The 26,955-nt window shown below is 43.2% G+C and overlaps 1 protein-coding gene across 1 annotated transcript; it reads right to left on the bottom strand.

The window, feature by feature from the left end:
- Positions 1–100: 100 nt before the first annotated feature.
- lrrc75bb (leucine rich repeat containing 75Bb) lies at positions 101–26,700 on the bottom strand. The gene is made up of 4 exons (XM_030084147.1): positions 26,266–26,700; positions 21,391–21,519; positions 18,765–18,877; positions 101–704 (listed from the first exon to the last, which is right to left on the bottom strand). The coding sequence occupies exons 1-4, from the start codon at positions 26,554–26,556 to the stop codon at positions 101–103; spliced, it is 1,137 nt and encodes a 378-aa protein (XP_029940007.1). The 5' UTR covers positions 26,557–26,700.
- Positions 26,701–26,955: the final 255 nt, after the last annotated feature.

The raw sequence follows: 26,955 nt of genomic DNA, 5'->3' as shown, positions 1-26,955 counted from the left end.
CCACACTGACACCAGATAAATCCAGGAGACGAGACGCGGGGCGAGGCGGTACCGGGGGAGTGAGGGGGCCGCCGTTCTGAAAGGAAGCACCTCCGGGCGATCACCTTCCGCAGAAGTGTACCGGCACATTTTTCGCTGCGCTCGAATCTCCAAAGCCCCAGGCCTGAAGCTCCAGCCTGTCCTCTTCCTCCTCTCTGTCGTCTTCTTCCACATCCCCCTCTTCGTACAGACTGGGCTCCTCCACCGAGGTCTCCAGGTTCGGGTTGTAGCCGCCGAACGCCTGCGCCTCCCGGTACTCGTAGATGGTGGGGAGGCTGCTGCGCAGGCCGAAGCGCCGCCGCAGGGCCACGAGCAGCGGCTGGGGGACGGTGAAGATGTCCACGTTGTTCCCCAGATCGATCCAGGCGAGGCAGGGGAACTTCTTGGGGTCCTTCACTGTGTCCGTCAGGTCCTTCAGGACGGCCACGGTCAGGCGGTTGCCGTTGACGGCCAGTATGGTCAGCTTGGGCAGGACGCAGAGGGACGGGAGCAGCAGCCGGAAGCCGTCGTCCTGCAGCTCGGTGAAGCTCAGGTCCACGGCCGACACCGCGTCGCTGCTGCTCTGAAGGTAGAAAGCCACCCGGTGGATGTCCCGGCCGGACAGGGGGATCCCCGACAGGTTGACCACGTCCCCCGACAGCTTTTTCTTCAAGGTGGTCTTCAGGCTGTAAGATCAGAAAGAAGAAGAAGAAGAAGAAAAAAAAAATCCAGTCAAACAGTGAAGCAATTGACCGACCAAGAAACTCGCTTTCAGCTCATCAATCAAGCTTTATTTGTATACATCAGAAAAACACCGACCGACTGACCAACCGCATTCTGCTGGATCCTGGCAGTCCACAAAAAGACAGTTTACATCGGGACGCTGGGAGTTAGTTAAGCAAAGACAAGCAGTCTTTACTCTGCGGTACTAAGGTCATTGATTTAAAGCACTGTGTAATGTGGCGCCACACCGTCTCAAAAGTACGGGGGAACTGCAAAGTATGCACAAAACCCAAACAGCATCCACCAGCGCAAAGAGTCTCGCAATCAATATTGTGAAAAAGACAATTTGCATTTAAATGTCTCTCAGTCCTCAAGCAACAAAATCTCTCTCCCGGGCTGAATGTCAGCTGTGGGAAAGGCACCAGCTGTTTTCAGTTTGGCTTGTCATATCTTTTCCACACAGCAATCTTTGAGCCAGGCGAAAAAGAAAAGAGTCCATCAAACACAATGAATAAATGTATATGAAAAAAACCTGTTGCCCTTCTGTTTGACCAATCACAGACCAGCTGTTGCTGCACCTTTCAACTTTTGGATGAATGTCGCTTTAAAAACCGGGGAGCCGGCAGAAAGATGCTTTTTGTTGAGGGGGGATTTTCAGAAATCAGGTCACTTGTGTTTGAAGTACTCTGAGTGACGGGTTAATAAGACACTCGAGCTTAGCTGGGTGAGATTTAAAATATGTGAGAAGTCTCTGTTGGGATTTCTTCAGCAAAAAAAAATTAAAAAAAAGCATCCATTCAGCATCGAGTCAAACTCACGGCCCAGGATGCATTGCTCTCAAACGGTGTATCTGTAACAATCTGGACAGTGAAAAGTTGCTGTGACTCTCTTGAGCTTTGGAGGCGCTGGTAGCCAGATTTTTATTAGCTTTTGCACCGAGGTGGACGGACTGTTTCTCCTTGTTTCGGGTTGCTAATTTAACACAGCCAACTGCTGGGAGCAGATTTATATTTAGCTCGCACACTAGAGGGTTGTATCACTGCACTCCTGTAGCTCTCAGCAACAAATAGATGTAATTTCCCAGGCTTTTTTTTTTTTTTTTCCCTAAGTTCAGGCAGGATTTGATGAATTTCTTTGGAGAAATTGTGCATCAAAGACAGGCGTACTAAAGGGTAAAAGACAGATGGATGAAAGCTTTGTAGCAGGCTAGAGACAAAATGATAAAGGCAAGCTATCATCATCTATTTTGGTAACTTCTAGACAACAGGTGTTGTATGCGTCCATCTAGAGGAAAAGTACTACTATGAGCCTCCACCTGTCAGGCTGGATCATTGTATCCCTCGCTGCCTCCACTCGCCTCAGACAATCTGTAGCTAAATGTTCTCTCTATATCAGAGCGTGGTTAAATATGCATAGGAGAGCTATAAGGCAGCGGCGTCCGTGTCGGTGCTGCACAGGAGCGTAAACGCGGCGCCCGCCGCACAGCAGCACACTCTTGGAGGAAAGTCAGTCAGGGTACACCTGCCAAACAAGAGATGAAGCAGCAGAAGGAATGTTTTCAAGAAGACTGCCAAACAGAAGAAAAATGTTCTGCTTAAAGTGGCCTAAGGTTGATCCAGTCTGTGTCTCAGCCCAGTTTGCCTCGACTCGTCCCCCGGCCTCGTCGGGCACGGCGAGGATTATCCCTACATCTCTCTCTCTCTCTCTCCCTCGCTCGCTCGGCTCACCGGTCTGTCTGGAAGCCTCATAAATCGGCAGGCTGTGCTCTTTACATCTGTCACCCTCGCAGCTTGGTTAAAGGGAAGAAAAAGATCTGCAGCAGCACACCGGGGCTGTGATTCGCAAGATTATTGATTCCAGGAGTAGGCTATAATTCAACTCGCCCTCCTTCATATCCTTACTCCTGCTCACTGCCTCTCACTTTTTCTGCTCTTTGTATTTTCTTGGCCCTCTTTTCGTTTCGTTTTTTTTGCTTTTTTTTTTTTTTCCTCTTGTGCAATCTCACCATCTCCCGTGTTCTAAATTTGTTTTTGCTGAAGCAAATGCATTAGCTTTTTATTTTTCTAGTTTGAATGGCTTACTTTAGAGACTAGGGAATCAATAAGAAAAACAACTCATCTGACAAACCTTGTTAACAAAGTGAAATATGACTATTACTTCTCACGGGAAAATGCTCCTTGAATTGTTGTTTTGGCATTACGAAACAGAACACAATGACTTTTATCTTGAATATATTAGTTTTGTATTAATATGACTCACATGCAGTGATTTAAGGTCTGCTGACGAGCTCCTCCTGGGAAAGTCATCTTCTTGGCACACTCGAGACTTCACAAGCTTTACTGTACCTCCTCGCTGCACAGCCTCTGCACTCCACTGTAATGAAACCGACTTTTGTCTCACGCTGACTTATTTATAGGAGGGTTTTCCAGCCTCTCCTGAAGCTTTTCCCTCTCACCTGTGCGCCTGGGTTTATTCCATTAGGCAGGCTGGGTGGATGCACATGCTGAGTGGGTGGTGTAGGGGGGGCGGGGGGGGGGGGGGCTCTAATGTGCCTCTAATGAGACGGAGTAAAGGCAACTTCCTTCGAAATCTGCCGCCTCCCGGCTCCGTGGTCACAGTTCCGCCCACGGGCCGCTCGGCTGGCTGCGGGCCCGGGGGCACCGCTAGCGTTTCCAAAGCCACACTGCGCGCTACAGTCCATCAGCATGAAATGACAACAACATAAACAGAAACGTCTCATCTCGCTCCCTCTGATGTGACTGCCATGCTCGTGGGCTGCGGTACATATCCTCTCGGACCAGCTCAGACACGAACAACTTCAAAGAATACTGGCACAAACAAGAGCATCCCCGGTTTTGAGACTCATTTAAAAGCAAATAACTGAGGGAAATCCATCTATTGACATCCTCAGGAGCAACTGATACAACAGTGCAGGAATCTAATAAGAGCCGAGTCTCATGTGTCAAACTATTGGCTGCTTAAATGTGAGTTCAGGCAGACTGTCTAATTGCTTTTCATGGTCTATCTTTCCTCGGGGATATTGTTAACTGTTACACACCGAACAAGGGTCCTTGCTGTTCTATAGTTATGTAAACCCCAGGGGCGAGAAATAAAACATCTGGGATTTGTGATGTTCAAGTCAAGTGTAGGGAAAGAGAAAGAGGCCGCACCGAGAGAAGAGGTCGGAATAAAAACAGAATAGTGACTTCAAATGAAACATTAGGAAAAAAAAAAGAGATATATCTATTAGCTTCTGCAATTAAAAAAAGAGGAAAATCAACAACAAAGGCAGCAAACAAAACCCAGCACATCAAAGAATCGACAGCACTACAGTCTAAACGCCAGCAACATGTTAATGATCATATGTCAAATGAAAGAAAGGAAAAAAAAAAAGTGTACACAACACAATGATGTAGACCGCAAGGTCTGTCATTCACATCCATACCCCTGCTGCAGAAAATTTAACACAGGGTCCCATATTCGGTCAAACTCGCTGCCTTTATCATGATTATAATACCTTATTCTTTCCAGATGCAACGTGTTTGCCAGTTCTATCAGCTATAGAATACACTTGTCCTTTTTCCATAATGTGTAGATCATCTTCCTAGCAATTAAAAAAAAAAAAAAAAAAAAAACTTGATGAAGAAATATTGCTAACAGAACATAACTCCGCAAAAGGTCCCGTTAATACAAAGATCTCCTATTGCACAGATGCCCTTCAGTCTCCACGCCCAGAAGACCGCATCCTTCAGGCCAGGAACAAAGGAATGATTGTCACATACAGGAGTGTACACATAAACCTTTGAGGCTTTTATATGAGCTTGTTTCCAAGTTCTTACAGTGCTGCTGACAACAGAACAATTTTTATAGAGTGGTTTATTAACTATGACGGGACGGCTAAGGCCGTGTTACCCCACTGCAGGTGTTCCTGAAGTAACCAGGCTGGACAGGAACTGGTGGATGACAGCAGGGGGCCTTTCTTCCACCATGCCAGGTTGGCTAACTGAGAGGTCCAGTAGTAAAGCTTGAAATTTAGTAAAGAAAGTCCACGCTTTGGAGATTCTGACACTTTGATAGCCCCAGAGAAAAGGAGTCATAATGGAATCTAATTGTTAACTAATTGTTAGATAGAATCCAATCTAATTGTAACACCTATAAAGCATGGGATTGACTGAAATAAATGCAGAAAGTTCAGTAATACCGCCATTTTACTTGCACTGATCTACTCACTATAGAGAATGGAAGAGTTTTCCAAAAATCGATGTTTTGTTTAAGTATTCAACCTTGTTTTGTCAGTTAAATCTTAAGAGATCCTCCGATTTTTTTGTAATTGTCACAACCAGATATAAAAAAAATACTAAAAGCTCTTTTAAATGGGACAGACAACAAGTCAACAAGACAAGACAAGACAAAACAATACCTGGGGAATAATTTTAATTTTTATCCCAATGAACAGAAATACCTGAGAGGCTACCAAAATTTTCAACTAAAGTCATAATCAAAGTTACCGATGTTTGTGGATTAGAGACATGGATGCCCTAGGATGTCGTCTGCATAAAGCCAGATATGATTTTTATGAGCATGCATCTCAACGGGAGATATCAGAGGATTTTGTCTAATGCTGGCTGCTAAAGGTTTGATAATGATTGATCATCTGATCAGGATGAATAATTAAACATATGTGTTCTTTCAATCTGTTGGCCAGAATTTTCCCATGAATTTTGGTCTCAAGAGGCAACAGTGAGATCGGATGAAAGGATGAGACCTGCTCCAAATCGCGCCCTGCATTCGGGATCAGTGCGATATTAGCTCTGTACAGAGTGGCTGTCAATCTAGATGTCATCCTAGAATGACTCTACATACTCCAAAGCAGTGGTGATATTTTGAGGATAAATACTTTGACAAACTCTGTACTGAAACCGTCTGGGCCAGGTGCTTCATTATTGGGAAAAGCAGAGACGACAGTTTCAATCTCCTACTGGGTTATATCAGCTTCTAATGCTTTAACAGAATCGAGTAACAACTTTGGTTGGCTTTATTAGTAGCTTGCCCCGACCTGTGAGCAGCGCTAGCATTAGTTTCGTCATTAAGAGCTTCATCTCCGGCGCCTCTCTCTTTATGTTGAGCTTTTGGTTTTGTCATATCATTTCACCTCAGTTCACCCACGTCGATTGGAGTTTAAATAGTCATTCAAGGTGAGTTAATGGTGATGATGAGTTGAAGCTACTGAAAAACTCGTTTACTCCATACCGAGAGCTCCTTCCGCCCCCCCCAAATGAAACATTTTAAAGACTGCGGGTGAAGAGCTACGGCTGAAAGCTGAGGAATCAGTAACTTGATCTGCCTTTAAAAAGCACTGGGTAGAATTAACAATGAGGAACAAATCTACAGTGACCTGCCGCTGCTGATGGGAAGATTTATTAAGACAGCTTCACCAGACACACAACTTTCTGTGTAAAAGTCTCCACTAGCAAGCCTGTAATCATATTTTCTTTCACTGCAAGAAGTTCAATCGATTTGCAATGAAATCATCCAATGTAAAATATATTTCAAAATCTGATTTCAACTAAGATTTTGTCCTGAGCATGAGGCAGGTTTGAAGTCAAAGACACGACTTTGATTCTGGATGGCTGAGCGTTGGCAGCCCTGCTCTACTTGGATTTGCAATTACAATAATTTGATGTGTTCCATCAGCCCGCTGGTAAAGGAGGTTTAATCTCAGTGAGAGGGAGATTGATTTTTACAACAATTTAATAGAAATAACCCGGAACAAAACAATCGACTCAAAACAATTTTCTGAAGAAAGAGACATGGAAAATTTAACAGTATGGAATCACGGATTAAGCAGCTCTTATTAAGCATTCATTATGCTACAATGAAGGTTAGAACTTCTCTTTTCACACAATATTCCCTTAGAGGAGCACTGACTGCAGTTTGCATTGCTAAAGGGGACAACTGACGATACCACTGAATGTGTTCATGAATGTGAATGTTTGCAGCTTGTGAAATGATCACATAACCAGGAATCACTGTAAAAACTATTTTTACGTTACATGAGCGAGCTTCAGGTATTTAGAAGCTGCTACTTGGAAGATTATAGCTTCGAGGTTCCACCTCTGCTCCAATCAAGTCTTGACATTTTCCCATTGAACTAGCAATACTGCCATTCAGATTGAATAAAATCTGTGTTTTTTCCAGATTGTTTGCTCCCAATAATTAAAAAAATGTGTTGCTTCCTTATTAAAGGTCATGACATATCTATTGAATTAATTTTCTGGCCCACGTTTGGTGCCACTCAGTATCAGTCTGATCTCCACTCAGTCTCGCTGTCTGTCCTGATGCTCTAAAGTTAAGTGCTCGTCGTTACTCTGCACTTTTTCCCGCTCCGCCATCCTGCTGATCAATTTCCGCTCCAATGCAACCAAACACTTTCTCCACGGCGAGTCCCGACAGGGACAGAGCGCCGCACAAATGAGTGTTAAAAAAAAAAAAAAAAAGACAAAGGGGCTGATGGGGTCGCGTCGAACATGCACCTAAATTAAAATCCATCGATGTTTGACTCGGAAAATTTCACGAGCCCTCGATATTCTGCCGCTGGATGGGCGGGCGCTAAAAGCAAATGGCAGCAGAAACTTGTAATGTGTCTCCCCACATAGAATACACGTTCCCCTTCATTTACTCTCATGAATCAGTAATACATCAAGCGGCAGAGGGCCGTGTTGGAGCATTTTCCTCAACGTTCACTTTTTCACTGCAGCAGGGTGGGGGTGGGGTGGGGGTGGCGGTGGTGTTAGAAGCTTTAATATTAGAAGTTTAATAATCATGCTCCATTCATTCATTAAAGCTGCCGCGGCGGCAGTGAGATGACACGTCTTTTTTCAGTTCTTTTTCACAGATTTATTAGATAAAGCTCATTTCAAAATTAACATAGAGGCAATACATCCAAAGTCTTTAAAAATTACTTATATCAAAGAGATCATTTGCAGATGAGATAGTTTGGTGATTTTAAAGTTTCTATAGATGCAGCAGCCCTTCGTCTTTGGCCTTTGATAAACTGGTTAAGTGTCCACCATGTGCTCTGCCTTTTCAAAAACGAGAAATATAAACACTGATACCAGTGTGATGTACATTAGGATTACAAATAGCAGAACCAGCAGTTATTTAGTCTTGGTTTATCAACACTGCGCCCTCTGAAGATGTGCTCCAAATCACTTCAGAGCGTGTTTTTTTGTGTGTGTTGTATCAGATCTCATCTTTTTTACATTTCGAGGCATCTTCAGTTCCATACTTTAATCAGTGCTCATTCTTGGAAAATATATGAATTAAGATTTTGAATAGAAAATGTTGCTCTTGACCGCCTCTTGGAGAAAAAAACTGCAACATTTCATTACGTCCGTGACTTAGATCTTAGACTTAAAACAGACTTCCAGAAATGAATGTTATGTTCATGCAGTGTGAAAATAAGACCTTTGTTAAAGACTCAAGCTCGTCTTTTGTATTTAAATCATCAGTGACAGGAATTCCCTGCACTTTTATTTATGAATCAGTGCAAAAACCATTTGAAAATGAACTTTTCATCCTTGGTAAACCATCCAGCTTCTCAAAATGCCCTTTGTGCTGCACCTGCATCATGTTTTAGTCAATATTAAACACGTGAGCATCTAGTAGTAACTCCAGAAATGACAGGCTGGTCAATTAAAACTCATATTTATATTTATCACATCGAAAAACTACAAGCTTTTGCATTTTTTGAAGTGAGTAGATTACCTCAGTTTAACTTTCTCAACTCCTTCCCAGAAGAAAACAGCTGCACTCTTTGTAGCTTCTGCTCTACTGTAAACTAGTGATAGAAATCCGTTTTCAATCGTGTTGACTAGACAGTCAACAAAGTGCAAGAGTCAACAGTTCAATTCAATCACAAATCTTCTGCTGCTACTTTTTCCAAGTTAGGTCTGCACATGGAAAGGTGGGTTCATTTTACCTGGTTTCAGTTTAGCCGATGAAAAAAAGTAGAATTGTGATTTGCTCACAGCAGTGCTGTGGGATCACAGCCGAAACGTTAAAACTCAGAAAATGCATCAGTGGCTGTTTCACAGGCGGCCATGTGGTGGATAAATGACCACGTTTTGCACATCAGTGATCGGGTCAGGGATAATACCCACTCCCATCTCAGCTGGGAGGACAGACTCGCCGAAACACAAATTAAAATGTATTTCCTGCTGAGCATGCAGAGAGACACTTGACTCATTTCAGGGGAATGATTTAAAAGCACTTGAGAAACATTGGATGTGGACACCGCTCCACAAACCCGTGGGATGGCCAGATCAATGTCTGCTTCATCAACGCTTTGGTCTTGACTTGTTTATTTCTCAGATCGACCCGGACTGTTTTGCCTCCAGGCATTTGTATAATAAATGCACCGTAGTATGGCTGAGCCGTGGGAGAGCCTACAACGGTCTACTGTACAGAGAAGTGAGCCAGTGAAGGACTTCTTTCTTTTCTTTCTCTATTCTTCTTCTTCTTTTTTTTTTTTTTTTGTCTGAATGTGCCTTCAAGCCTGTGACTGCAGGCTATAGTACTGAACACTTCCTCCACCAGTTTGTTAAACTCAGTTTTAGCATCAAACGTGTTACTGTTATGCCTCCGGGCACTTTGGGCCGTGTTAATGAGAGTCCTTTACAGCCACTGTGAGCAAGAAAATGCGGCTAAATTTGCAGTTTCCTCGAATATGAAACTGTCATACTGATACTACGGTTGTGCGGGAAATGTGTTCGGGAACATGAAAGCGATGATTGCACATACCATCCACTGTCTTCCAGCTTCATGGGGATAATGGCGTATTTTCTGGTAAGGAAAAAATAGCCTGAAAGCTCATTTGGATTTGGATTAAATTTCAGTGAAACATTTGGCGGATGGGCTGATTAAGACTGCATTCATTGTGCGTCGTGAATGGAGCAGCTCCGGGGCTGCGCAGTGTTTTGACATCTCGGATCAGTCACTTAGTTCTTGGAAACTTTGAATCCAAAGCTTGGGGAAATGTTGATGTTAACGCAGAGTGAAGTGATGGCACATGTGCCCTCAGAAAAAGGAAATGTTAAAAAAAAAAAAAAAAAGCTAAGAAACTTCAGCATTGAATAAGTAACATGGTACCACAGAGATATTAATAGCACGGCAGTGTATTCACACACAGAACACAGTATGTACATGAGTCTATCAAAAAATACAATAATATATAACATTAATATCTTTCAAAAATATCATATTTGCCAGGAATCATGGCAGAAAGCAAAAGCAGACTCATGCACAGGGATAAAAGTTAAGAGATTTTATTATAAAGTTCAGGTTTTAAAAACCAGGCGAAGGTATCCAGAGGCTAATCTGAGAGGTAAGTCGATAAAAACAAGCAAAGTCCAAAAAACACGAGAAGGTCACAAGGAGAAACACGAAAAGTGTAAACACGAGTGTGAATGCTAAAAACTCTGAGCAGATAGAGTACGGCGTTATAAATATCATGGTGCGGTGAAATTCATTACAGTAAGGGACTGTACCATACAATCTAAGGTAAAGTGTAGCGTGGGGTGTACCACAGTGTGGTATGTACAGTACTGTAGTTATGTGACTGTAAGACCCTTCAAAAGATCAGATATGATCCAACAAATCATTATGGTTCAAACCCTGAAAAAGCTCCCAAAAAAAAAAAAAAAAAAAAAAAAAAAAAGTTACTGAAACCCCAATCAGTCTTTTTACGCAGGCCTCAAGGTGAAGTTTTAATGAGCAAAAAATGAAAAGAGAAAATGCTCCAAGGAGCCGTCGAGCACAAAAAAAAAAAAAAAAAAACAACCCAGAACTCTGCAGCTTTAAGCTCATCATACAGCTCTCATGGGCCGGCTGCAGACGCATGTCGAAAACATGTGAAACGGGCGTGACTCCTTCTCTCATCACGAATCTACTGCAAAGCAATGCCTTCTTAATCACAGATGCACTTGATATTTCTTTGGTGCAGTGGTTTTTATGCATGTTTTCCGATGTTTCTGTGCTCCAGTTCACAGCTGTTTGAAACGTATTTTCCCTCGTATCGTGCGTGGACAAAGCGCGCTGCTTTCTGCGTCTCAAGAAGTTGGAGATGAGATATTTTTGCCACGCACAAAGTGCAGCGTTTCAGATTTTCCTTCTTTGTCCTGTATGGGAACAACAGAGCGTATTGTATGTTAGAGGAGCGCAGGAAGAGGGAAGACATGATATAATAAAGTCAGACAAAAGGGAAGAAACAATACATGCCTTTCTGCTACCGACTGTTTGTTCTCTTCAAAAATAACACAAACAGCCTTACTTTGATGTGACACATATTCCTTCAAGTAATATGTGACTTGAAACGCAGGAAAAAAGCTGCATTTTCACTTTTGTGCCAAGGATGACACAACCTCTCAGTACAGAATGTACCATAATGCAACTGTGCAGCATGCAAAACGGTGTATGCACTCCTCGGATGAGCTATAAATTCACCCATGATTTGATGTGATGTGACAAACTGGATGCTTAGGAGGAAAGAATACTGCGACAGAACACACAGAAAACAGTTTGCATTACATAACTGTGTATTATGGAGGAGTGCGCCTGTGTCTCCTATACTATGTCAAGGCACGGTTATGAAACCAGCATTAAAATGCAGGGCTCCAAACAGAGTGAGGGGCTTGATCGCAGGGAGTGATCTGGATCAGCCTTAAAGAGACCCACAAATTATCAAAGGCGCAGCAAATTCCTGTTTCCGTTATGCTTGAGCAGCGTCTGTCTTATCTCAGATTTACAGTTAAAATCCAATCAATGAAAGGCTAAGAGAGGTTCAATCCCTCGACGAACGCCGAGGAACTCCCGCAGCGCCGTTATTTAACACAAATCAACATCTTAAATAAATGCACATTTATTTGTGAGGTTACTGATCAGCACATTTAATTAATCTAATTATTTCTTTACAGCTCTGTGCCCCGAAGATTAGAGCAATGGATACAGTGTTCCCCCCCCCACCACCCCTCCCATCCTGCAGGATCTCAGTCTGTACCACGGGAAGCCCTCAATTATTCATGGACGAGGATGGTGGCTGGATCTTTAAGTCTCTATTAAAAGTGGAGGTCAAACAGAAAGCAGATTGAGCAGACTGAGAGCAGCACACAGTCAAGTGCAATACTTCATAGCTAGATGGAGATATGAGGAGAAACGGTAAAACGCGGAACAAACTTCTGCGTTTATGGATGTAAAAAAACACACACACAAACACTCACACTTTCCACAAACCCTTTTCCCCCCTCTGCAGGCTTTCTGCCCTCACCTGAGGGGTCGACCTCGTGGGTCGGTCAGAGGACGGGGAGGCTGTGTCAGAGCCTGTTTGGACCGACAGAGCGCCCCTCGGGGGAGTGATGGGGATGGCAGAGAAATAGGTCATACATGTATTACAGGCAGATGACACAAGGCACAGCGAACACGTGTCCCATGTACAGAGGGAGGAATCACGTCCTCCGTTTCACTGGATGTGACACAATAGAACATTTTAAGGAAAGAAAATCGCTAAAATCACTTCTATACATATTGCCTGTTTATTACAAATTTCCTATATCTTTAATGAGAATCCATAAAAAAAAAAAGGAATAAAAGAGGTGTCAAACACAGAATCACAGCTGAATCTAATATAAATATACGGCAGACATATTGAGATAAATGTGATATACATGTGAAATCTCAACTAAAATCACAGTTTGCATCTCACTTGCAATGCATGAGTACTGGAGCCCAGCGTTATTTGGATTTTAAGAGACAAGCAGCTTTAATGGCTATGAGAGATGGATTTTGTCATCCTGTCATCATTTCTACTGAATAAAACCAAACATCAGCAACACTGGCTATAGTGTCAGTGTTTCGGGGTTCACTTTCAAGCAAGTGGCTACAAGTTTTCTCTCGCCAAAACCAACCAATTTTCTTATTTGTTCCCTCAAGTTACATCTTCTATTCAGTTTTGACCTTTGTTTGTCTGAAATGCATTTCAACGAACGAGGGATCCACAACGGATTTGTCCTTGCTGTGCATTGGTGTCCCAAACAATTAAATGAAAATCAGTATTGATTTTGGAAAAGCAACAAATTATGCGATTCTTTCACATAATGGTGTGACTTGTCTGGGGTCGAGGTTCAGTGACATTTACTTTAAAAGGTACAGCTATAATTCTGATGTTAGGTCAACCATAAAACTGTTGAATTGTCTTGGAGGATTTACTTTTGTCTTCGTACCTCATCACATTTATTGCATTAATTCTTACAAAAACATTAAGGTTTTAAGCTTTTAGTTAAAAAAAAAGGCACCCTGTTCTTACTCAACTTATTGCTTTTTTTTTAATGGATTTCCTCTCAGTTTTATATCTGCAGAATAATACTGCCAACAGCTATTGAGACATTTCGGTGTGGACGACCCTGCGACCTCTTGAGCCACCGTTTCATTAAGAACGTCTCCTGCATGAGATAATCAGCTTTTATCTTGTCTCGCACTTCTGCACTTTTATTTTTTTTCTGCACTATCAAGATGAAAAACAAAGAGACAACAGAACGTTCTGAGAGATAATAACGCCGCACGTAGAAAGGACCTCATGTGGGGAAAAGGATCAAAATATTTACAAATAAAGGAGAACGACGGCATTTCTCTCAAGGTTTGCGCAAACGAGGCTGAGTAGAGGATGGAGAAACTACTTGGAGAATCCCAGAGAGGACTTTTTCGGTTGAGTGGAGAGCTGTCAAGGAATCTGGTCTAGGAATAGAGTAGTGAAAAAAGGAAAAAAAAAAAAAAAAAAAAAACTTGCCATGAGCATCCACAATGTATTAAAGAAACATGAAAGGAAAAAAAAAAAAAAAAAAAAGATTTCAGCGCTAAATCAAATGCATTTGTAGTGGAGATGCGTGGACGTCTTTTCACTGGCTAATGCTTGCCAGCGTATGATTTAGAAGTGGCAGGATGACGTGGAGCGCCACTTAAGGAAATGAGTTTTCAGCCTATGAGCGAAGACATGGAAAAGGTGATCTTGTTACAGTGCGAAGGACAGTCCAACACTGACGATAAAGGTGAAAGAAACACATTTACAAGGGCAGCGTGCTCCAGTTAATTTAGGCCACAGACACGCAAAAAACCTCGGGTTTGAGTTACCGCTGCTCAGGCTTTTAAACATCAGGTATTTTACATTTTTGCAGTTTTTTAGTATGCTAGAGTCTCAATGAGCTTTGAGGATTGTGACTAACAGATAAAATCTCTTTGGACCATCTAAATAGTTTGCCATCTGGGGCATGCTACTTGTCAGTGTAAGAAGTGAGTCTGATGTTTTCCAGCAATCTAAAGGAGCTTCTGTTGGAGTCGGAAACCATTCACTGTCTTATCAGTGAATCTGAGTGGATGTTTGATAGAAAATTCGACTTTAGACAGAAAAAAGTAATCTAGACTTCAGATAAGAGGGGAAAATCTACAACAGCAACTGGCCTCTTGTAGATAAAAGATAAAAAGTGAAGTGCACAAACTCTCACGTTCCTTCTTCAGTTTCAAAACAATTATATTGTTCATCAATTTGTCTTTTGGTGCAGTTACAGACAATTAAGAGATATCAATTTACCTAATACGCTCATGTTTGAACTGAAGGGTTCGACCTGATGAAAACTCACACATCGACTGTAAAAACTTGCGAACTCCACTCAGAACGGTCTTTTCATAACACCCAGACTGATTTCCACCTACACGGCTCTAACAATGCCACAATACAGTTTCACTGTGAATCTCTCAGTGCATTTCAACCATGACAGATGAAAAAAAGCTGACAAGACATGACTGGAGCGAGAGAGAATAGACAAGAGAGGCACACTTGACCACGAAAGAACATCTAAAGAGTGTGACCTCTGCAAGGGAGAACAGGTGAAACACCTGGCAGGCGCTTTCCTCAAGAGGCTCGGATTTACTTTTATACCTCAGACACAATGAGAGAAGTTAAAAAAAGTGACTGTATTCTACTTTTACTTCAAATCAGGGCCTGCGTGTTTGCAAAATGTGATTCGAGCACTATGAAGGTTGTGTTTATTCTCTCACAGTTTGAGGTTGAAGGGAATCATTGTTATCTTAATGCACAAAGTCTTTTAAGCCCTTGCTTTTTTAGGTTTACCATCTATTCAGAGTACTATGACTGGGTTGTAATTGGCGCTACATAAATAAAGCTGAAAGCTATTCTGCGAAAGCCGATCCCCGCTTGGTCGTAGTCCTGCAGCGCCGTTCAGGGACTTTCATAAAGTCGGACTGAAGTGGGGAAAGAGGTTTCAGAGCGAGCTGCAGGAGGAAAATCAGAGTGAGTTCGGGGTCAAACATCAGGACTCGCACCATCGACACTCAGCCGCCGCTGATGACACCTGCTCACAACAGCTGCCTCAGCCGCGACGCGACTCTGCCTCTCGCCCCGGCGAGTGACCGAACACAGTGAAGATTTGCATCGAACCACATCTCGCTCAACCGACACACTGGTGATTCGATTACAAAAACACCAGAGGCGCTGAGATGTCTTCATATACGCTGAGCGGTTTTTTACACGACGAAAATTAAAAGAACGCAGAAGATAAAGTGTTGTTGAACTGGAGTGATCTCCTTAAAAGTACTGAAGACGTCTGTAATAGCTGCTGTAAGAGCATCACATCAATTAATGCCTTGCAGTTAAGACAAGTAATGAAATAGCATCTGCAATCACAGTCCAATCTCTTCGAAATGTGCTGGAAGGGCAATTCTAGTGTGATAAAAAAAATATGAGCTTGATTAATCTGAAATTCAATACCAATTGCAATACCATTAAAAACTCCTCCGGGGACTGAGCGATACTGTACTTCTCAGAAACCTGGCACCGGCAGCTGCGGAGAAAAATGAAATTGACTTGATCATATATTAAGCATTGCACACTTGCTCTGTGCTCGGCGTTACAGAGGCAAACCAGGCCTCAGCAATAAAGCTTGAATTAGGATTTATGCGTTATATCCAGAACATTTGCAGGCACCTGCATATATTTCATGAAAACAATCTAATATGAGACGGAGAGCAGGCTGCAGCACATTTTCAAATAGACCTCGCTGGATAATAAGAACGCGAAAACTCAGTGCAGGTTACATTACAGCTAATGCTTTTCCCTTTCCTACATATGGAAAGATCAAATTCATTGATCCGTCTTGAGGCTGGAAGAAGGAGAGAGAGAGAGAGAGAGAAATACATGACTTCTAATCTGCAACCTTGCAGTGATGCCCCCCCCCCCCTTTCTCCTCTCCATCTGACAGAGCCTTCCCCCAGAGCGTCTCCCCAGAGCCCCGGCTCAAACGGCAGAACCGCTCTGTGTGGCAACTGTTGAGCAAAATGGACTCGCACAAGAAGGAGAGAGAAATCCCACAGGAAAGAGGAGGAGAGGAGGAAAATCAATGCAAAGAAAAGGTTTTCAGATAGGTGGAATGGAGTGGGGGAGGGGGGGGGGGGCAGGAGGGGAAGAAGCAGAAAGGTGAAGGAGGAAAAGAAGAGAGGAAAGAGAAATAGAGGACAGGACGATTATGAAAAGCAGCAGAGACTGAGGAGCATTGCAAACGCCGCGGCGATTCTTCAACCAAAGACACTGAGGCTTCCTGCATGTTGTAGTGATTTTCACACAGTAAAGTGATGCCGTCTGGCTGTTTGCAGTGGAAGCTGTGAGAGAGACGGAGCTTGCTAATGAGCACGCTGGGAGAGTCTGCCTTGTTGTTGTGTTGAGTGTTATTTCGAAACATCGCAACCAAGAGACTGGGGCAGGAAGTTAACTCAGCTGTCAAAAAATCTTTCAATCTGGGTTAATTGCTCAGGGAGAGAGCCGTATGATTATAATCAGAGATGTTTTTGTTCCATTGTACCATCTCCTCATATGCACCGGTTAATTAATTTAAGCTCAAGACCTTTTCTGTTTGTTTACACAGTTTTTTTTTTATTTTCCGTTTCTGTGCATCAATGTCTTCTAGTTGCTCTTATATAACGTCTGATCTCTGAATGTCCGTGGTTTGGTGGCAGTTCATCCAGTCTGGATCATTCCCTTTGAGTCACGAACAGTTTCTCATTAGCTTCCGTATCATCACACAGTGACAGTTTGGCTTTTAATACTGAGAGATTATGAAGAAAACGACGCTCTCAGCTGCTGAAATTCCTGTATGTAAATTCCACCCGTAACAGTTGTGTTTAAGCGGGTGTGAGACTGTTATTTTCACGGTAGTATTGAGCAGTAAAATCACTCCGCTGGTGAGAGACAAGTGTGAAAACGGACACACGCGTGTCAGAATGTGTTGTGATTTGTTGTGGTACAACAGAAAACGGGGAAAAAACTGTAAGAAACAGACCTTCACTTGAAAATCACATGTATGGGAAGTATAGCAAAGATGCACAACATCAGCACAAACCTGCCAAAGATGTAAAGTATATATTGCATATCTGTTGAAGCAAATCTTTATTTCAGGGAGGGAAGTGTCCTTGATAAATCCCAACCTGCAGCTTTCACCGTGTTGTTGTCTACAGAGACCTTAAGCAGACACTTGTCACAAACTGCACCCACATGTGCTGCTCAGATTACAGACTCGTTCAGATCGCAAACAGCCGATTGTTCGAGAGAAGAACGAGGCTCGTGAGTTAAAAAGATGAATTACTGCTGAGGAAAGCAAACGAAAACACACTTTAAAGCAAAACCTTGAAAACTAATGCGATTCTAAGATGCTGAGATGTTTTAAGAGAGAGAGAGAGAGAGATGCTATTATTCCATCCTTCATATTCTTTACTTCCTCATGAGGCAAGGCATGATTGAATGATTGAGTTCACGTTTCATTTATAACTGAAGGCTGGCTCTTCCGGTTTATTTTCGTGATGTAGGATAGATTGTTTTTATTGAGCGTGAAAATCTGTATGACCAGGGTGATCTAGTGCGCCGTGGAACTGGATTTTTTTATCCAGCCGGTCAGTGTAAATAGTTTAGTAGACTGTTTTGGATACGATCAATAATTAAACAAAGTGTGATTAATGACTTGCCAAACAAGGTTATCATCAACTGAAATCTTGCATTAACTATTTATTGTCCAATAAATGAAAGATAATCTTAACACCGCAATGAAAGAACTGCTGTAACCAGATAACTGTATTTAATGTACCGAACGTAGCCTTCTCTCTTCTGTAACCAGCCAGCAGTGGGCCAAAGGCGGGGCACTGTCCAGCGCAGCAGGCCAATACAAAGAAATACAAAGAAATACAAAGAAATACAAACACAGTTTTCCTCCTATGGATGATTTTTCCATTACGAATAATAACCCTGATGTCTTTGGGGTGTGGGGGGAAGCTGAAGCACCCAGTGTCCATCGTACATCAAAACACGCCAAGGGAGAAAATGCAAACTCCACACAGTGGAGCCTCATGCCTCACCGAGGTCATGTTGCTTCATGTAATGGTATCATAAACACAACCTAAATTGTTTGAAGTCCTCAAGTTAAGGACTGATAAAGCCTGGATCGAGGTGAAAGGTTACGAAAACCTCAAGCGAGGCCAATTAGTTTTCATGATCAAATTATTTATTGCTGTAGTGACAAAGGGAAAATTTAAAAGCGCAAATAGTGCAAGCAAGTAACATCCTCATATACTAGAAAGCTGGAGCTGCTTGAAAAATAATTTCAACTCCCAAAATCAACAGTATCCAGCTACAAATGCCAAGTCTGCTTCTGGCTTTGGCCGGCTGAAACCTAAGACTCATTATTTAACATAACAAGACCTTCTACATTATAAATCTGACACTGGAAACTGGACACTTGCCAAATGAGGTTTGGCAAAATGTTCTAGTGAAGAGGCAGAGGACTTTTCCCCAAAATTTCCTTGGCCTCACAGCGGCTCTGGGGGATTAAGAGCCACGCCGGCACGTACGAGGAGGGTGTGTTTATTGTGACAGGGCCCGTCGATCCGGAGTCAGACAGCAGCAGAGGCGCACTCACCAGGCCTGAGACTTCCTCCTGGGCACGCTCTGCCGGGTCCACTTGGAGTGAGGGGTCAGGTGGTAAATCAGCTGGCGGCAGATCTTGTTGGTCGACTTGTGCGACTCGGTTTCCTGAAGCATGAAGCAAAATATATCAATGAAAGAAAGACTGAGCTCAGCTGACTGGAAACTAAACCAAGACTGGAATCCATGAGGTGTGGATGACCTTGTGATTTTTTTCCTGCTAATTTTTTTTTACATATTCTTGATTTAATTTGAAATGGTGGCACATTTGACACATGAAAAGGACTATGTAAATACATTCTCTTTGTTGTTTATCTTCAGTGTCTGAGGAGTATTTTCTACACAGCTGATCTGTTGCAAAATGTTACACATTTACAAAGCAAAGGTCACTTGTGAACGCCGGGTGTCTGAGCTTTACTTCTGTACTGTGAATTCTATCAGCAGATGTACTGATATTCACAGATTTGCACAGCGTCTCTTTTATACTTCAGACATTTTCTCTCCGTCGACTCGTTAATGCGCGTTCTCTTTTGCCTCTTTTCTCCTTCATGTCTTTCCTCCACCTCTCCTTCTTCCTCCCTCCTTCCCCTCTGTTAAAGACTTTAAATGGAATGGGTTGCGCTGAGCAGGCTAAATCTAATTAATGGTACAACAAGAAAACAAGAAAGAGGCAATGTGGCGAGAGAGAGAGAGAGAGAGAGAGGGAGGGAAAAGACAGGGGCAATTTACCTTAAGGCGATTAACCATTGCCGCTGCCACTTCTTTTCCTGAGCGACGAACAAACATGCCTCATGCTTCAAAACATTCAGTGCTGCTGTTTCAGCCACTTGGATGACTGAACACGATGCTACTGCGGTGCATACTGATTTACCATGTAACAGTAGTCCGTAGGAAGCAACACCCTCTGCTCAGTACAACCATGCAGGCACAGTTGGACATTAATCACATGTCTGTAAACCTGCGAGCTTCAAAAAGGAACAGTAATTGAATGAAACCGATGAGCCAAAGTTCAAAACACGCAGTGAATTTGTATATAATAGTCTGTGATTAGTCCTTGAATGTCTCAGATAAATAAATCGCCGTGCGGTGAAAAGTGCTGGCCACTGAAGCGGCTGTCGGGGCCCGAGTCCAGCACGCTGCCTCTCTACATCCTCGTCACGTCTGACACAGAATCCTGCCACGGGTCGCGAGCCAGTCAGGAGAACACTGCTGCCAGCCCCTCGCTTTCCTCCCCTTCCTTCTGGGCTTTCCTCGCTAACGCAAACACAGATAAGATTAGAGTTTCTTGCAGGTGATTATCATCTGGACTACGTCTGGAAGTAGAAACTGGATCACAGCGACTTTATCTTAAAGCTGCACATCTTCACCGAGAAGAGATAACGGCGGACTTTAAATAACTGCGGTAGCCGCCGGGTCTGGGGGGTTACAGCTACCGTAGTTCGAGGAGCTTCCGTAGTGTCTTCAGCCTCGTACCTAAGATTAAGATGGACTTCGAATGTTAACAGGTCTGATTTGTATGCTGTTCCTCAGTCAAATCGACTGACGGCCGTTCGGGAGAAACTACCATTTATTTGTCAAAGAGCCATTCCTGGTTTTTATTTTCTTGGCAAATCAAATGGTCACATCACATTAAAGTCATTTATTTTGAATCACAATATTGTTTTGGACCATCTCCAATGTTTCCGGAGGCTCTATCACACACCGAAAGTCCATTATGTTTCCTTTTTCAGAAAAAGCAGGGTTCCCTGTGTGTGTCAAAATATTCCTGAACTTCTTATTAAATAACCTTAATATCATCCTGACCCTTATAATGTGTGCTACATTCAGACATTATTGAGTAAGTGGGAAGCGGGAATATTATTTTTTCCTGATCCACTAAATCTTAACACAGATAGTGGAAATATATACATATATACTTTATAATTATGAAGGATTCTTGTTTGTCTAGTGTTATCATCTTAAAAATACCTTCAACTCATATTTAATAACTTGTTACCTCGCACCGTACTGCAAAGACAGAAAAGTCAGACTAGATTCCATCAAGTGAAAACAAAAGAAGGAGTATCTTCCTCTTCTGTATTTACATTTTTCTTCCATTATTCATATCCGTGTAGCTCTTGCAAACCGTGCAAAGCATCTCCATCGTGAGGACAAATTGCATGTGAACTCCAGCAGCATCCACTACCCTGCTCCTCACTGTTGCTGGCAAAGCCCCATTACCGTCTGCTCCCGACCGCGGCTGCCAGCCCTGCTGACCCCGGCGTGGAACCTGCGGAGAATCTACCTGTGCCGTCCAGAAATTAAGCAACCAAAGCAGGTAACCGAATATACCTACAGACCCTGAAGCACAGCTGGAAACCAGCTGCTAACAGAGCCCTGGACTCTCTCTCTCTATGCACCGCCATTTTTCTGAGTTGGGGTTTGCATGAAGAAAACCGACAGTTCCATGTGGTGAAAATAGCAGGACAGCAAACATGACAGATGCTCTTAAGCATAGCTAATATGTGCAGACGTGCCTGCCGAATTGCAGTGCTTGTCCACATTATGGTGTCTTTTGAACGTAACACTGAAATAAACTGAATCGTGAATGATTTTTTTTTTTTCTTTTTTTTTTTTTTTACCCTTTTTGGACACTGCAGGTCCCGAGCGAGGCTGAGCAGCAGCTCGTGAGAGATGGGGTCCACGAGGTTGAGAAAAGCTGCATTCTTGTACAAAATGTCATTCAGCGACGTTCCCTGAAGTCCCAAATCCTGAAAAAAAAAGAAGAAAAAAAAAAAGGAAAAGGAGAAGAGATAAGGCAAACACGATACAGATAAGTTTCATGAAATCAAACATGTGCTGCAGAGGTTCAGTTGATTAATACCGTCACTTCTGAACCACCCTCTTAATATTCTTCTGGCATTTCATGGGTGGTTTAATGAAAATAGATCGTCGGTATTTATGAGCTTTGTTCATTATCTCCTCTCATCGTCGCTTCTTATCAGCTGTGAGAGCTGTTCCGGGTTTTCCTTTGGAGTTACTGTAAAGAGGTGAGGCAGCTGATTAGCAGTGTGTGTGGGTGTGTGTGTGCGTGTGTGCGAAGCATAAAGGAATTATGGTTTAAAGCGGTACTTGTTTTTAATACCATAGTTAAACTCTTCTAGCGAAGAAAATAAAAGACATTTTGGATCTTTTTTTAATCTCATTTGGAGGCTACTGCTCCCACGGGACTTGCTATCATTTTCTTTGCAGAACAGAACTCTCAAAAAGAGTGGTGTGAGCTGACGATCGCCTTGGTGGGGAGCCTTAGAGATTTGGTGGGAAGTGGAACAGCAGTAACAATCTCATCTGGGGTCAGGGGGATGCCTGCTTTTTTTTTTTTTTTTGGCATTGATTTTTATTGCACATCATTTTTCTTCTTTCAGTCTTCAAAGGTCCACAGTAAAAGATCAGAACGGTTTAATAAAACCAGGAATCGGGACGTATCCCCAGGGGCAGATGACAGTATCACTGAATATATATATATACATCTGCAGTGAGAGCGTAAATAAACCTATTCGAGCCACGTCTACAGGTAATGTTTCGCGCGGAGCCAGTTGGAGGGGTAATACAGTATTTTCAGACAAATCAAATGGCCCCACCAGAGTGTGGCGTCGCCCACCTTTTCAGGGGGGGATGCTGCCACACTCGCATGCACACACGCGACAAACTAGATTAAAAAAAGCAACAACAAACAGCAGGGGAGACATGGAGCCAAGCAGAAGAAGCCAAATGATCAGGAGATGAAAGGGTGGGAGTAAAAAAAATACAGTGAAAGTCTGAGGAAATCTCTAATTTGTTTAGGTGTAAAGCAACATAATGTCTTCTCTGATCTACATATAGATTAGAAAATCCATGCCAGTTCAAAAAGATGACTTTCTGCACTTGTATAGACTGGTATACTATTGACACAACCATTTCCCTGCATGCAAAGAGCGAGAAAACACAGGCTCTTGTTTATAGTAGTCACAGTTGTTTTCTGTTAGGTACTAGAAGCTGTGCATTTGATTTGAGGGATAATCGCTGTCAGTTCTGTATGAACCGACAGGCTTTTCAAATTGCAGACTGGAGGCTGAAGCTGCGTAAAACATGCTATGAACGCGCTGACAGCCTTAACACTTTGGGGCACAGAGGAAGCAAAGAGGAAAACTCCCATCAGCATTTTTTCCTCCTCCAGCTTTTGGGTTGATTTATTACAGCCGAGATCTGCGGGATTCCCTGACGCTGTGGCTGGGCTATCCTCTACACCAGCTCCCCCACCCCCCCTCCATAAACCTCATTAACTGCTGACAGAGGGTACCATGTGTGTCCAAAAGAGGACTCCTGGATAAATTTGAAGATTATATTATGAATATAATGTGCGTTAACCGTGTAGAGCAGCTGCAGCATCAAATGTTATTCCAGTAAATCTTTGCAATGAGTCACAGGCTTTAAAATACACAAAAAAATAAAAACCCAAATGGAGTCGGTTAACATGACTGATATCATAGGTGCACAGAAATGTTTCGCTGTTTGTCACTGACTTTGGGTGCCTGCACGAATGTGTGTGTGCTTTTACATCCCACCACAAACACCCCTCTGCGAAAGCTGCAGAGCTAATCCGACGTCTGCTTCGTCACAAAACGTCGGAATAAGACGATGAGCTTCGAACCACACAACATCAGCCCACACACACACACACACACACACACACACACACACACACGTTTGACATTGTTCAAGTGAGAGACCTCCAAAGGCCAGTTAACAAAAGCCAGGGCTGTCATGTGAAAAACAAACTCAGAAACACCAGTGTGGAGCTGATGGCAGCAGCGCTTTGGCAAGAAATTCTGATGAATAGAAAGTCAACATGTCCGCTTACTCAGATGTGGAATCACATAATGTAAGAGGAACCCCAGCTGCAATCCGTCACAGTGATTGATGGGGCCGTTGTGCAGACATTAGCTTTTCGTTCCATCTTTTTATTTCACCCAGACGGGATTCTGTCTTTATGCAATTAACTATCCACACAAAACAAGACACACTGTCCACTGTTTGACTTTTAAACGGGCACGTAGCTCCACAACCTGAGTTTTTATTACATCTATTCTACAAATGCAGGCCCAGTGAACATTTTACCTAAAAGCATTTTGGAGAACACAATAATTCAAGTTCTGAGGCAGAGTTTTGTGAAAACTGAAAATCTCCTCTGTGATAATTATAATGTTTCAGTCAACTGTGATTAGATTACAAAAATGTCCATAATTATGTCGTGTCTGTTCAATCCATGCAAAAGCCACATATTTTTGTACTTCTGCAGGAGCCTCCTGTTAAAATCAAGATTATATCACATTTTATTTTCTACCACCGACCTTTATTCTGACTCTGGATGTGGAAAGACATTTTTTTATGAACTACTGAATAATAATATCGCTTCTAGTTTTCAAATGGCACATCTGAAGCCGAATAAAAAAGTGCATTGTGACAACTAATCTTCTACTTTCAAAGGTCTCCGTTTACAAGAGAAAGCACTTTAATTAGTGTTTTTCTCCACTGGTGCACGTTGGTTACTGAGTGTGCAGGCTGGAGAGAGTAATTGATATGAGTATTTGCTGATTCTTTGTTTACTAATGAATATCTAGAAGATCCCAAACTAATTATCCTAATGGCCCAGAAGGCAGACCCATGATGGAGATACAGCGTGGAGGCCGGGGTTATTGGTTCCTCTTTGTAATGACTTCCTCATTGTGAAAGAAACATGCTCCATGATCCATCATCTCAAGGCGATTATCTTCAAATCCATCTATCCCTGAGAGGAAAAGCAGCTTTACTGCTCCAGAACAACAACAGGAGATCTACTGCCAGTTTTTTTTTCTCCCAGTCTTGAAGTATTATTAGTCAGACACTTGGCTTCAGCCCCAACAACGGAGCAGTGCTCTGACTTCACCTCACCGAGCGGTGGAGAGAATATTCGTGCTTCGTGAGCAGTTTAAATGCCGAGCTCTGGAGAAAGCTGCCCCTGCTCACGACCAACAAATCTGCATGTTAATCTTTACTTATTTATTTATCTATTGCGATTTATAATATGCGACTGACTGCAGGACGGCTTTAATAAATATGGACACTTTGAAGCAGAAGGAAGGTGACTCATGCACCGCTTCCTTTAAGACTTCAAACAAATGTGAATATGGAGCTTTACAGTAAAGACTGAATCCAGCGTACATCTATTTTGTGCTCATTTATTGCTCCCTGTGTTAAACGGAAGGAAAAACTAAAAATCTGTCTTTAATCATGACTTTTTGGAGCGTCGTATAAGCATTGTTTCCTGCCCCACATCTGTATAATTTATTCTCCAGCACCATGCAGATGGGCAGGGAGTTTTCCTGACAGGGGGCCCTCTTGATCAAAACTGCTTTTGTCTGAACTTGAGAACTGTTCTCCTTTGATCAATGCACAGCTACCAGAAGGCGGCAGAAAGCTCAAGCTGAGCTCCGAGAAATATTCCTTCCCCCCCCCCCCCCCCCCCCCCCCCCCCCCCCTCATTTCTGTAGTTAGGATAAATCTTCACAAAGTGAGGATTAAACTCGTGAAGGTGTTACATGGGAATGTGTTACAGATAAGGCAGAAAACCCTCGCCTTACCTGTAGTTTGCAAGAGAGAGAGCTGAGAAAAAGAGGCGTTTGCACACTGCTGTGCGTCAGGGACAGATTACAGCTGTTTAACAATACCACAATACAGCATCAATTCAGTTCAGATAAACTCCTTCTGCATGTGAGGATTTGGATATTTTACAGTCTTTCTTATGGATATTTTAAACCTCTTTCACATGGATAGCTTTCCATTTGTTTAAGCTATATTTCCTTAAAGCCTTAAGTTGGAAAAGGCATTAGTCTGAAAACCAAGTAAGTTGAGATCAAACCGTTTTCTGCATCATTGTGTTTCAGTACATATTGACCACCCATGACACACACATGTCCAGCCTGGGCCTGATTTATGGCTGAATTTTATTTGCAATCCCACTAAGATGAAACAGGTGGTTGTTTTTGAAAAGCCTCTCACCCAAAAAGTGAGAGATATTCTCTCTGATATTCAACAGAAGAAGCAATCTGCGGTGTTTTTGGCACGCTGGCTGTGTCAGCGTGACCTTCTGCAAATACTAGACCATTGCAAGTGTTCAACTTTGCAAAAAAATCTTCAACACACTGACACCTACGGAGGAATGTGTGTGTTGGCTGCAGTGGGAGTGTGATCACTGCATCTCTGAGCTTTTGTGATGCTCTGTGAATGTTTGCAGGAAGAGAATTTAGGACAAAGCAAGAGAGCTGCTGCATTACTTTCCCCCCCCCAAAAAAAACACAGTAAACTCAAGGTCTATATAATAAATAATATTTTCAATGCAATCAAACTGGATGTGTCTCCCAGCTTCAATAACAAAGTTTCAGACTGAGAATAAAGAACTCCAGCCATGTTATAAGCTGCTCCAATAAAACCCCCCGTACCTTTCTGAGCAGTTTGAGCACTTCAGCAGCTTGCTCCATCTTCTGCTCCCGGAGGAGCCTCTGGATCTCCCGGACCCACGCCACGCGCCTCACGTACGGGCTGTGGTTGCTTTTGCGCAGCATCCCCGGGAGCTTGTCGGACTTGAGCATCAAGGAGGTAAACAAGAAGTCCCCGCCGCCCCTGACGCCGCTCCGCTCCCCCTCCGCGGCCGCATCGCTCCTCGGACGCCTCCTCTTGGACAATTTGCTCTCGAAATCAAGACTTCTCTGCCTGGTCAACTTAGAACCCATCACTCCCGAGAGGACGTGTCGGCGTCGGCGGCGGCGGCAATGAGGGGGATTTCACCGCGCGCGGCCAAAACATCACACTCAACTTGCGGCGAGAGGAGCCGAACACGCACAAAACAGTGGCACAAAGTTTCCCGAGCGTCAAACGTCCCTCCTCCGAGCCCCCTCCTCCCAACGCCAGTATAAACTCGAGCCAGGTCTCGCCGTCGTTCCCCCCGGTCTGCATCCGTGCACGCAACGCACTGCCTGCGCTCCGTGGCATCCTCCGCTTTACTCGGAGCTGGTGCTGCTCTCAGCCAATCAGAGGCCGAGCTGCGCAGCTCGAGACTCCTGGAGACTGTTCCCGGTGAGCTCCTCTCACCTCATCCCCACAGCACGCACACACGCACACACGCACGCACA

This window comes from Salarias fasciatus, assembly GCF_902148845.1.
Source record: "Salarias fasciatus chromosome 7 unlocalized genomic scaffold, fSalaFa1.1 super_scaffold_4, whole genome shotgun sequence".
Lineage (NCBI taxonomy): Eukaryota > Metazoa > Chordata > Actinopteri > Blenniiformes > Blenniidae > Salarias > Salarias fasciatus.
The sequence above is the reverse complement of the archived record's forward strand: the minus strand, read 5'-3'. Positions and strand labels throughout refer to the sequence as shown.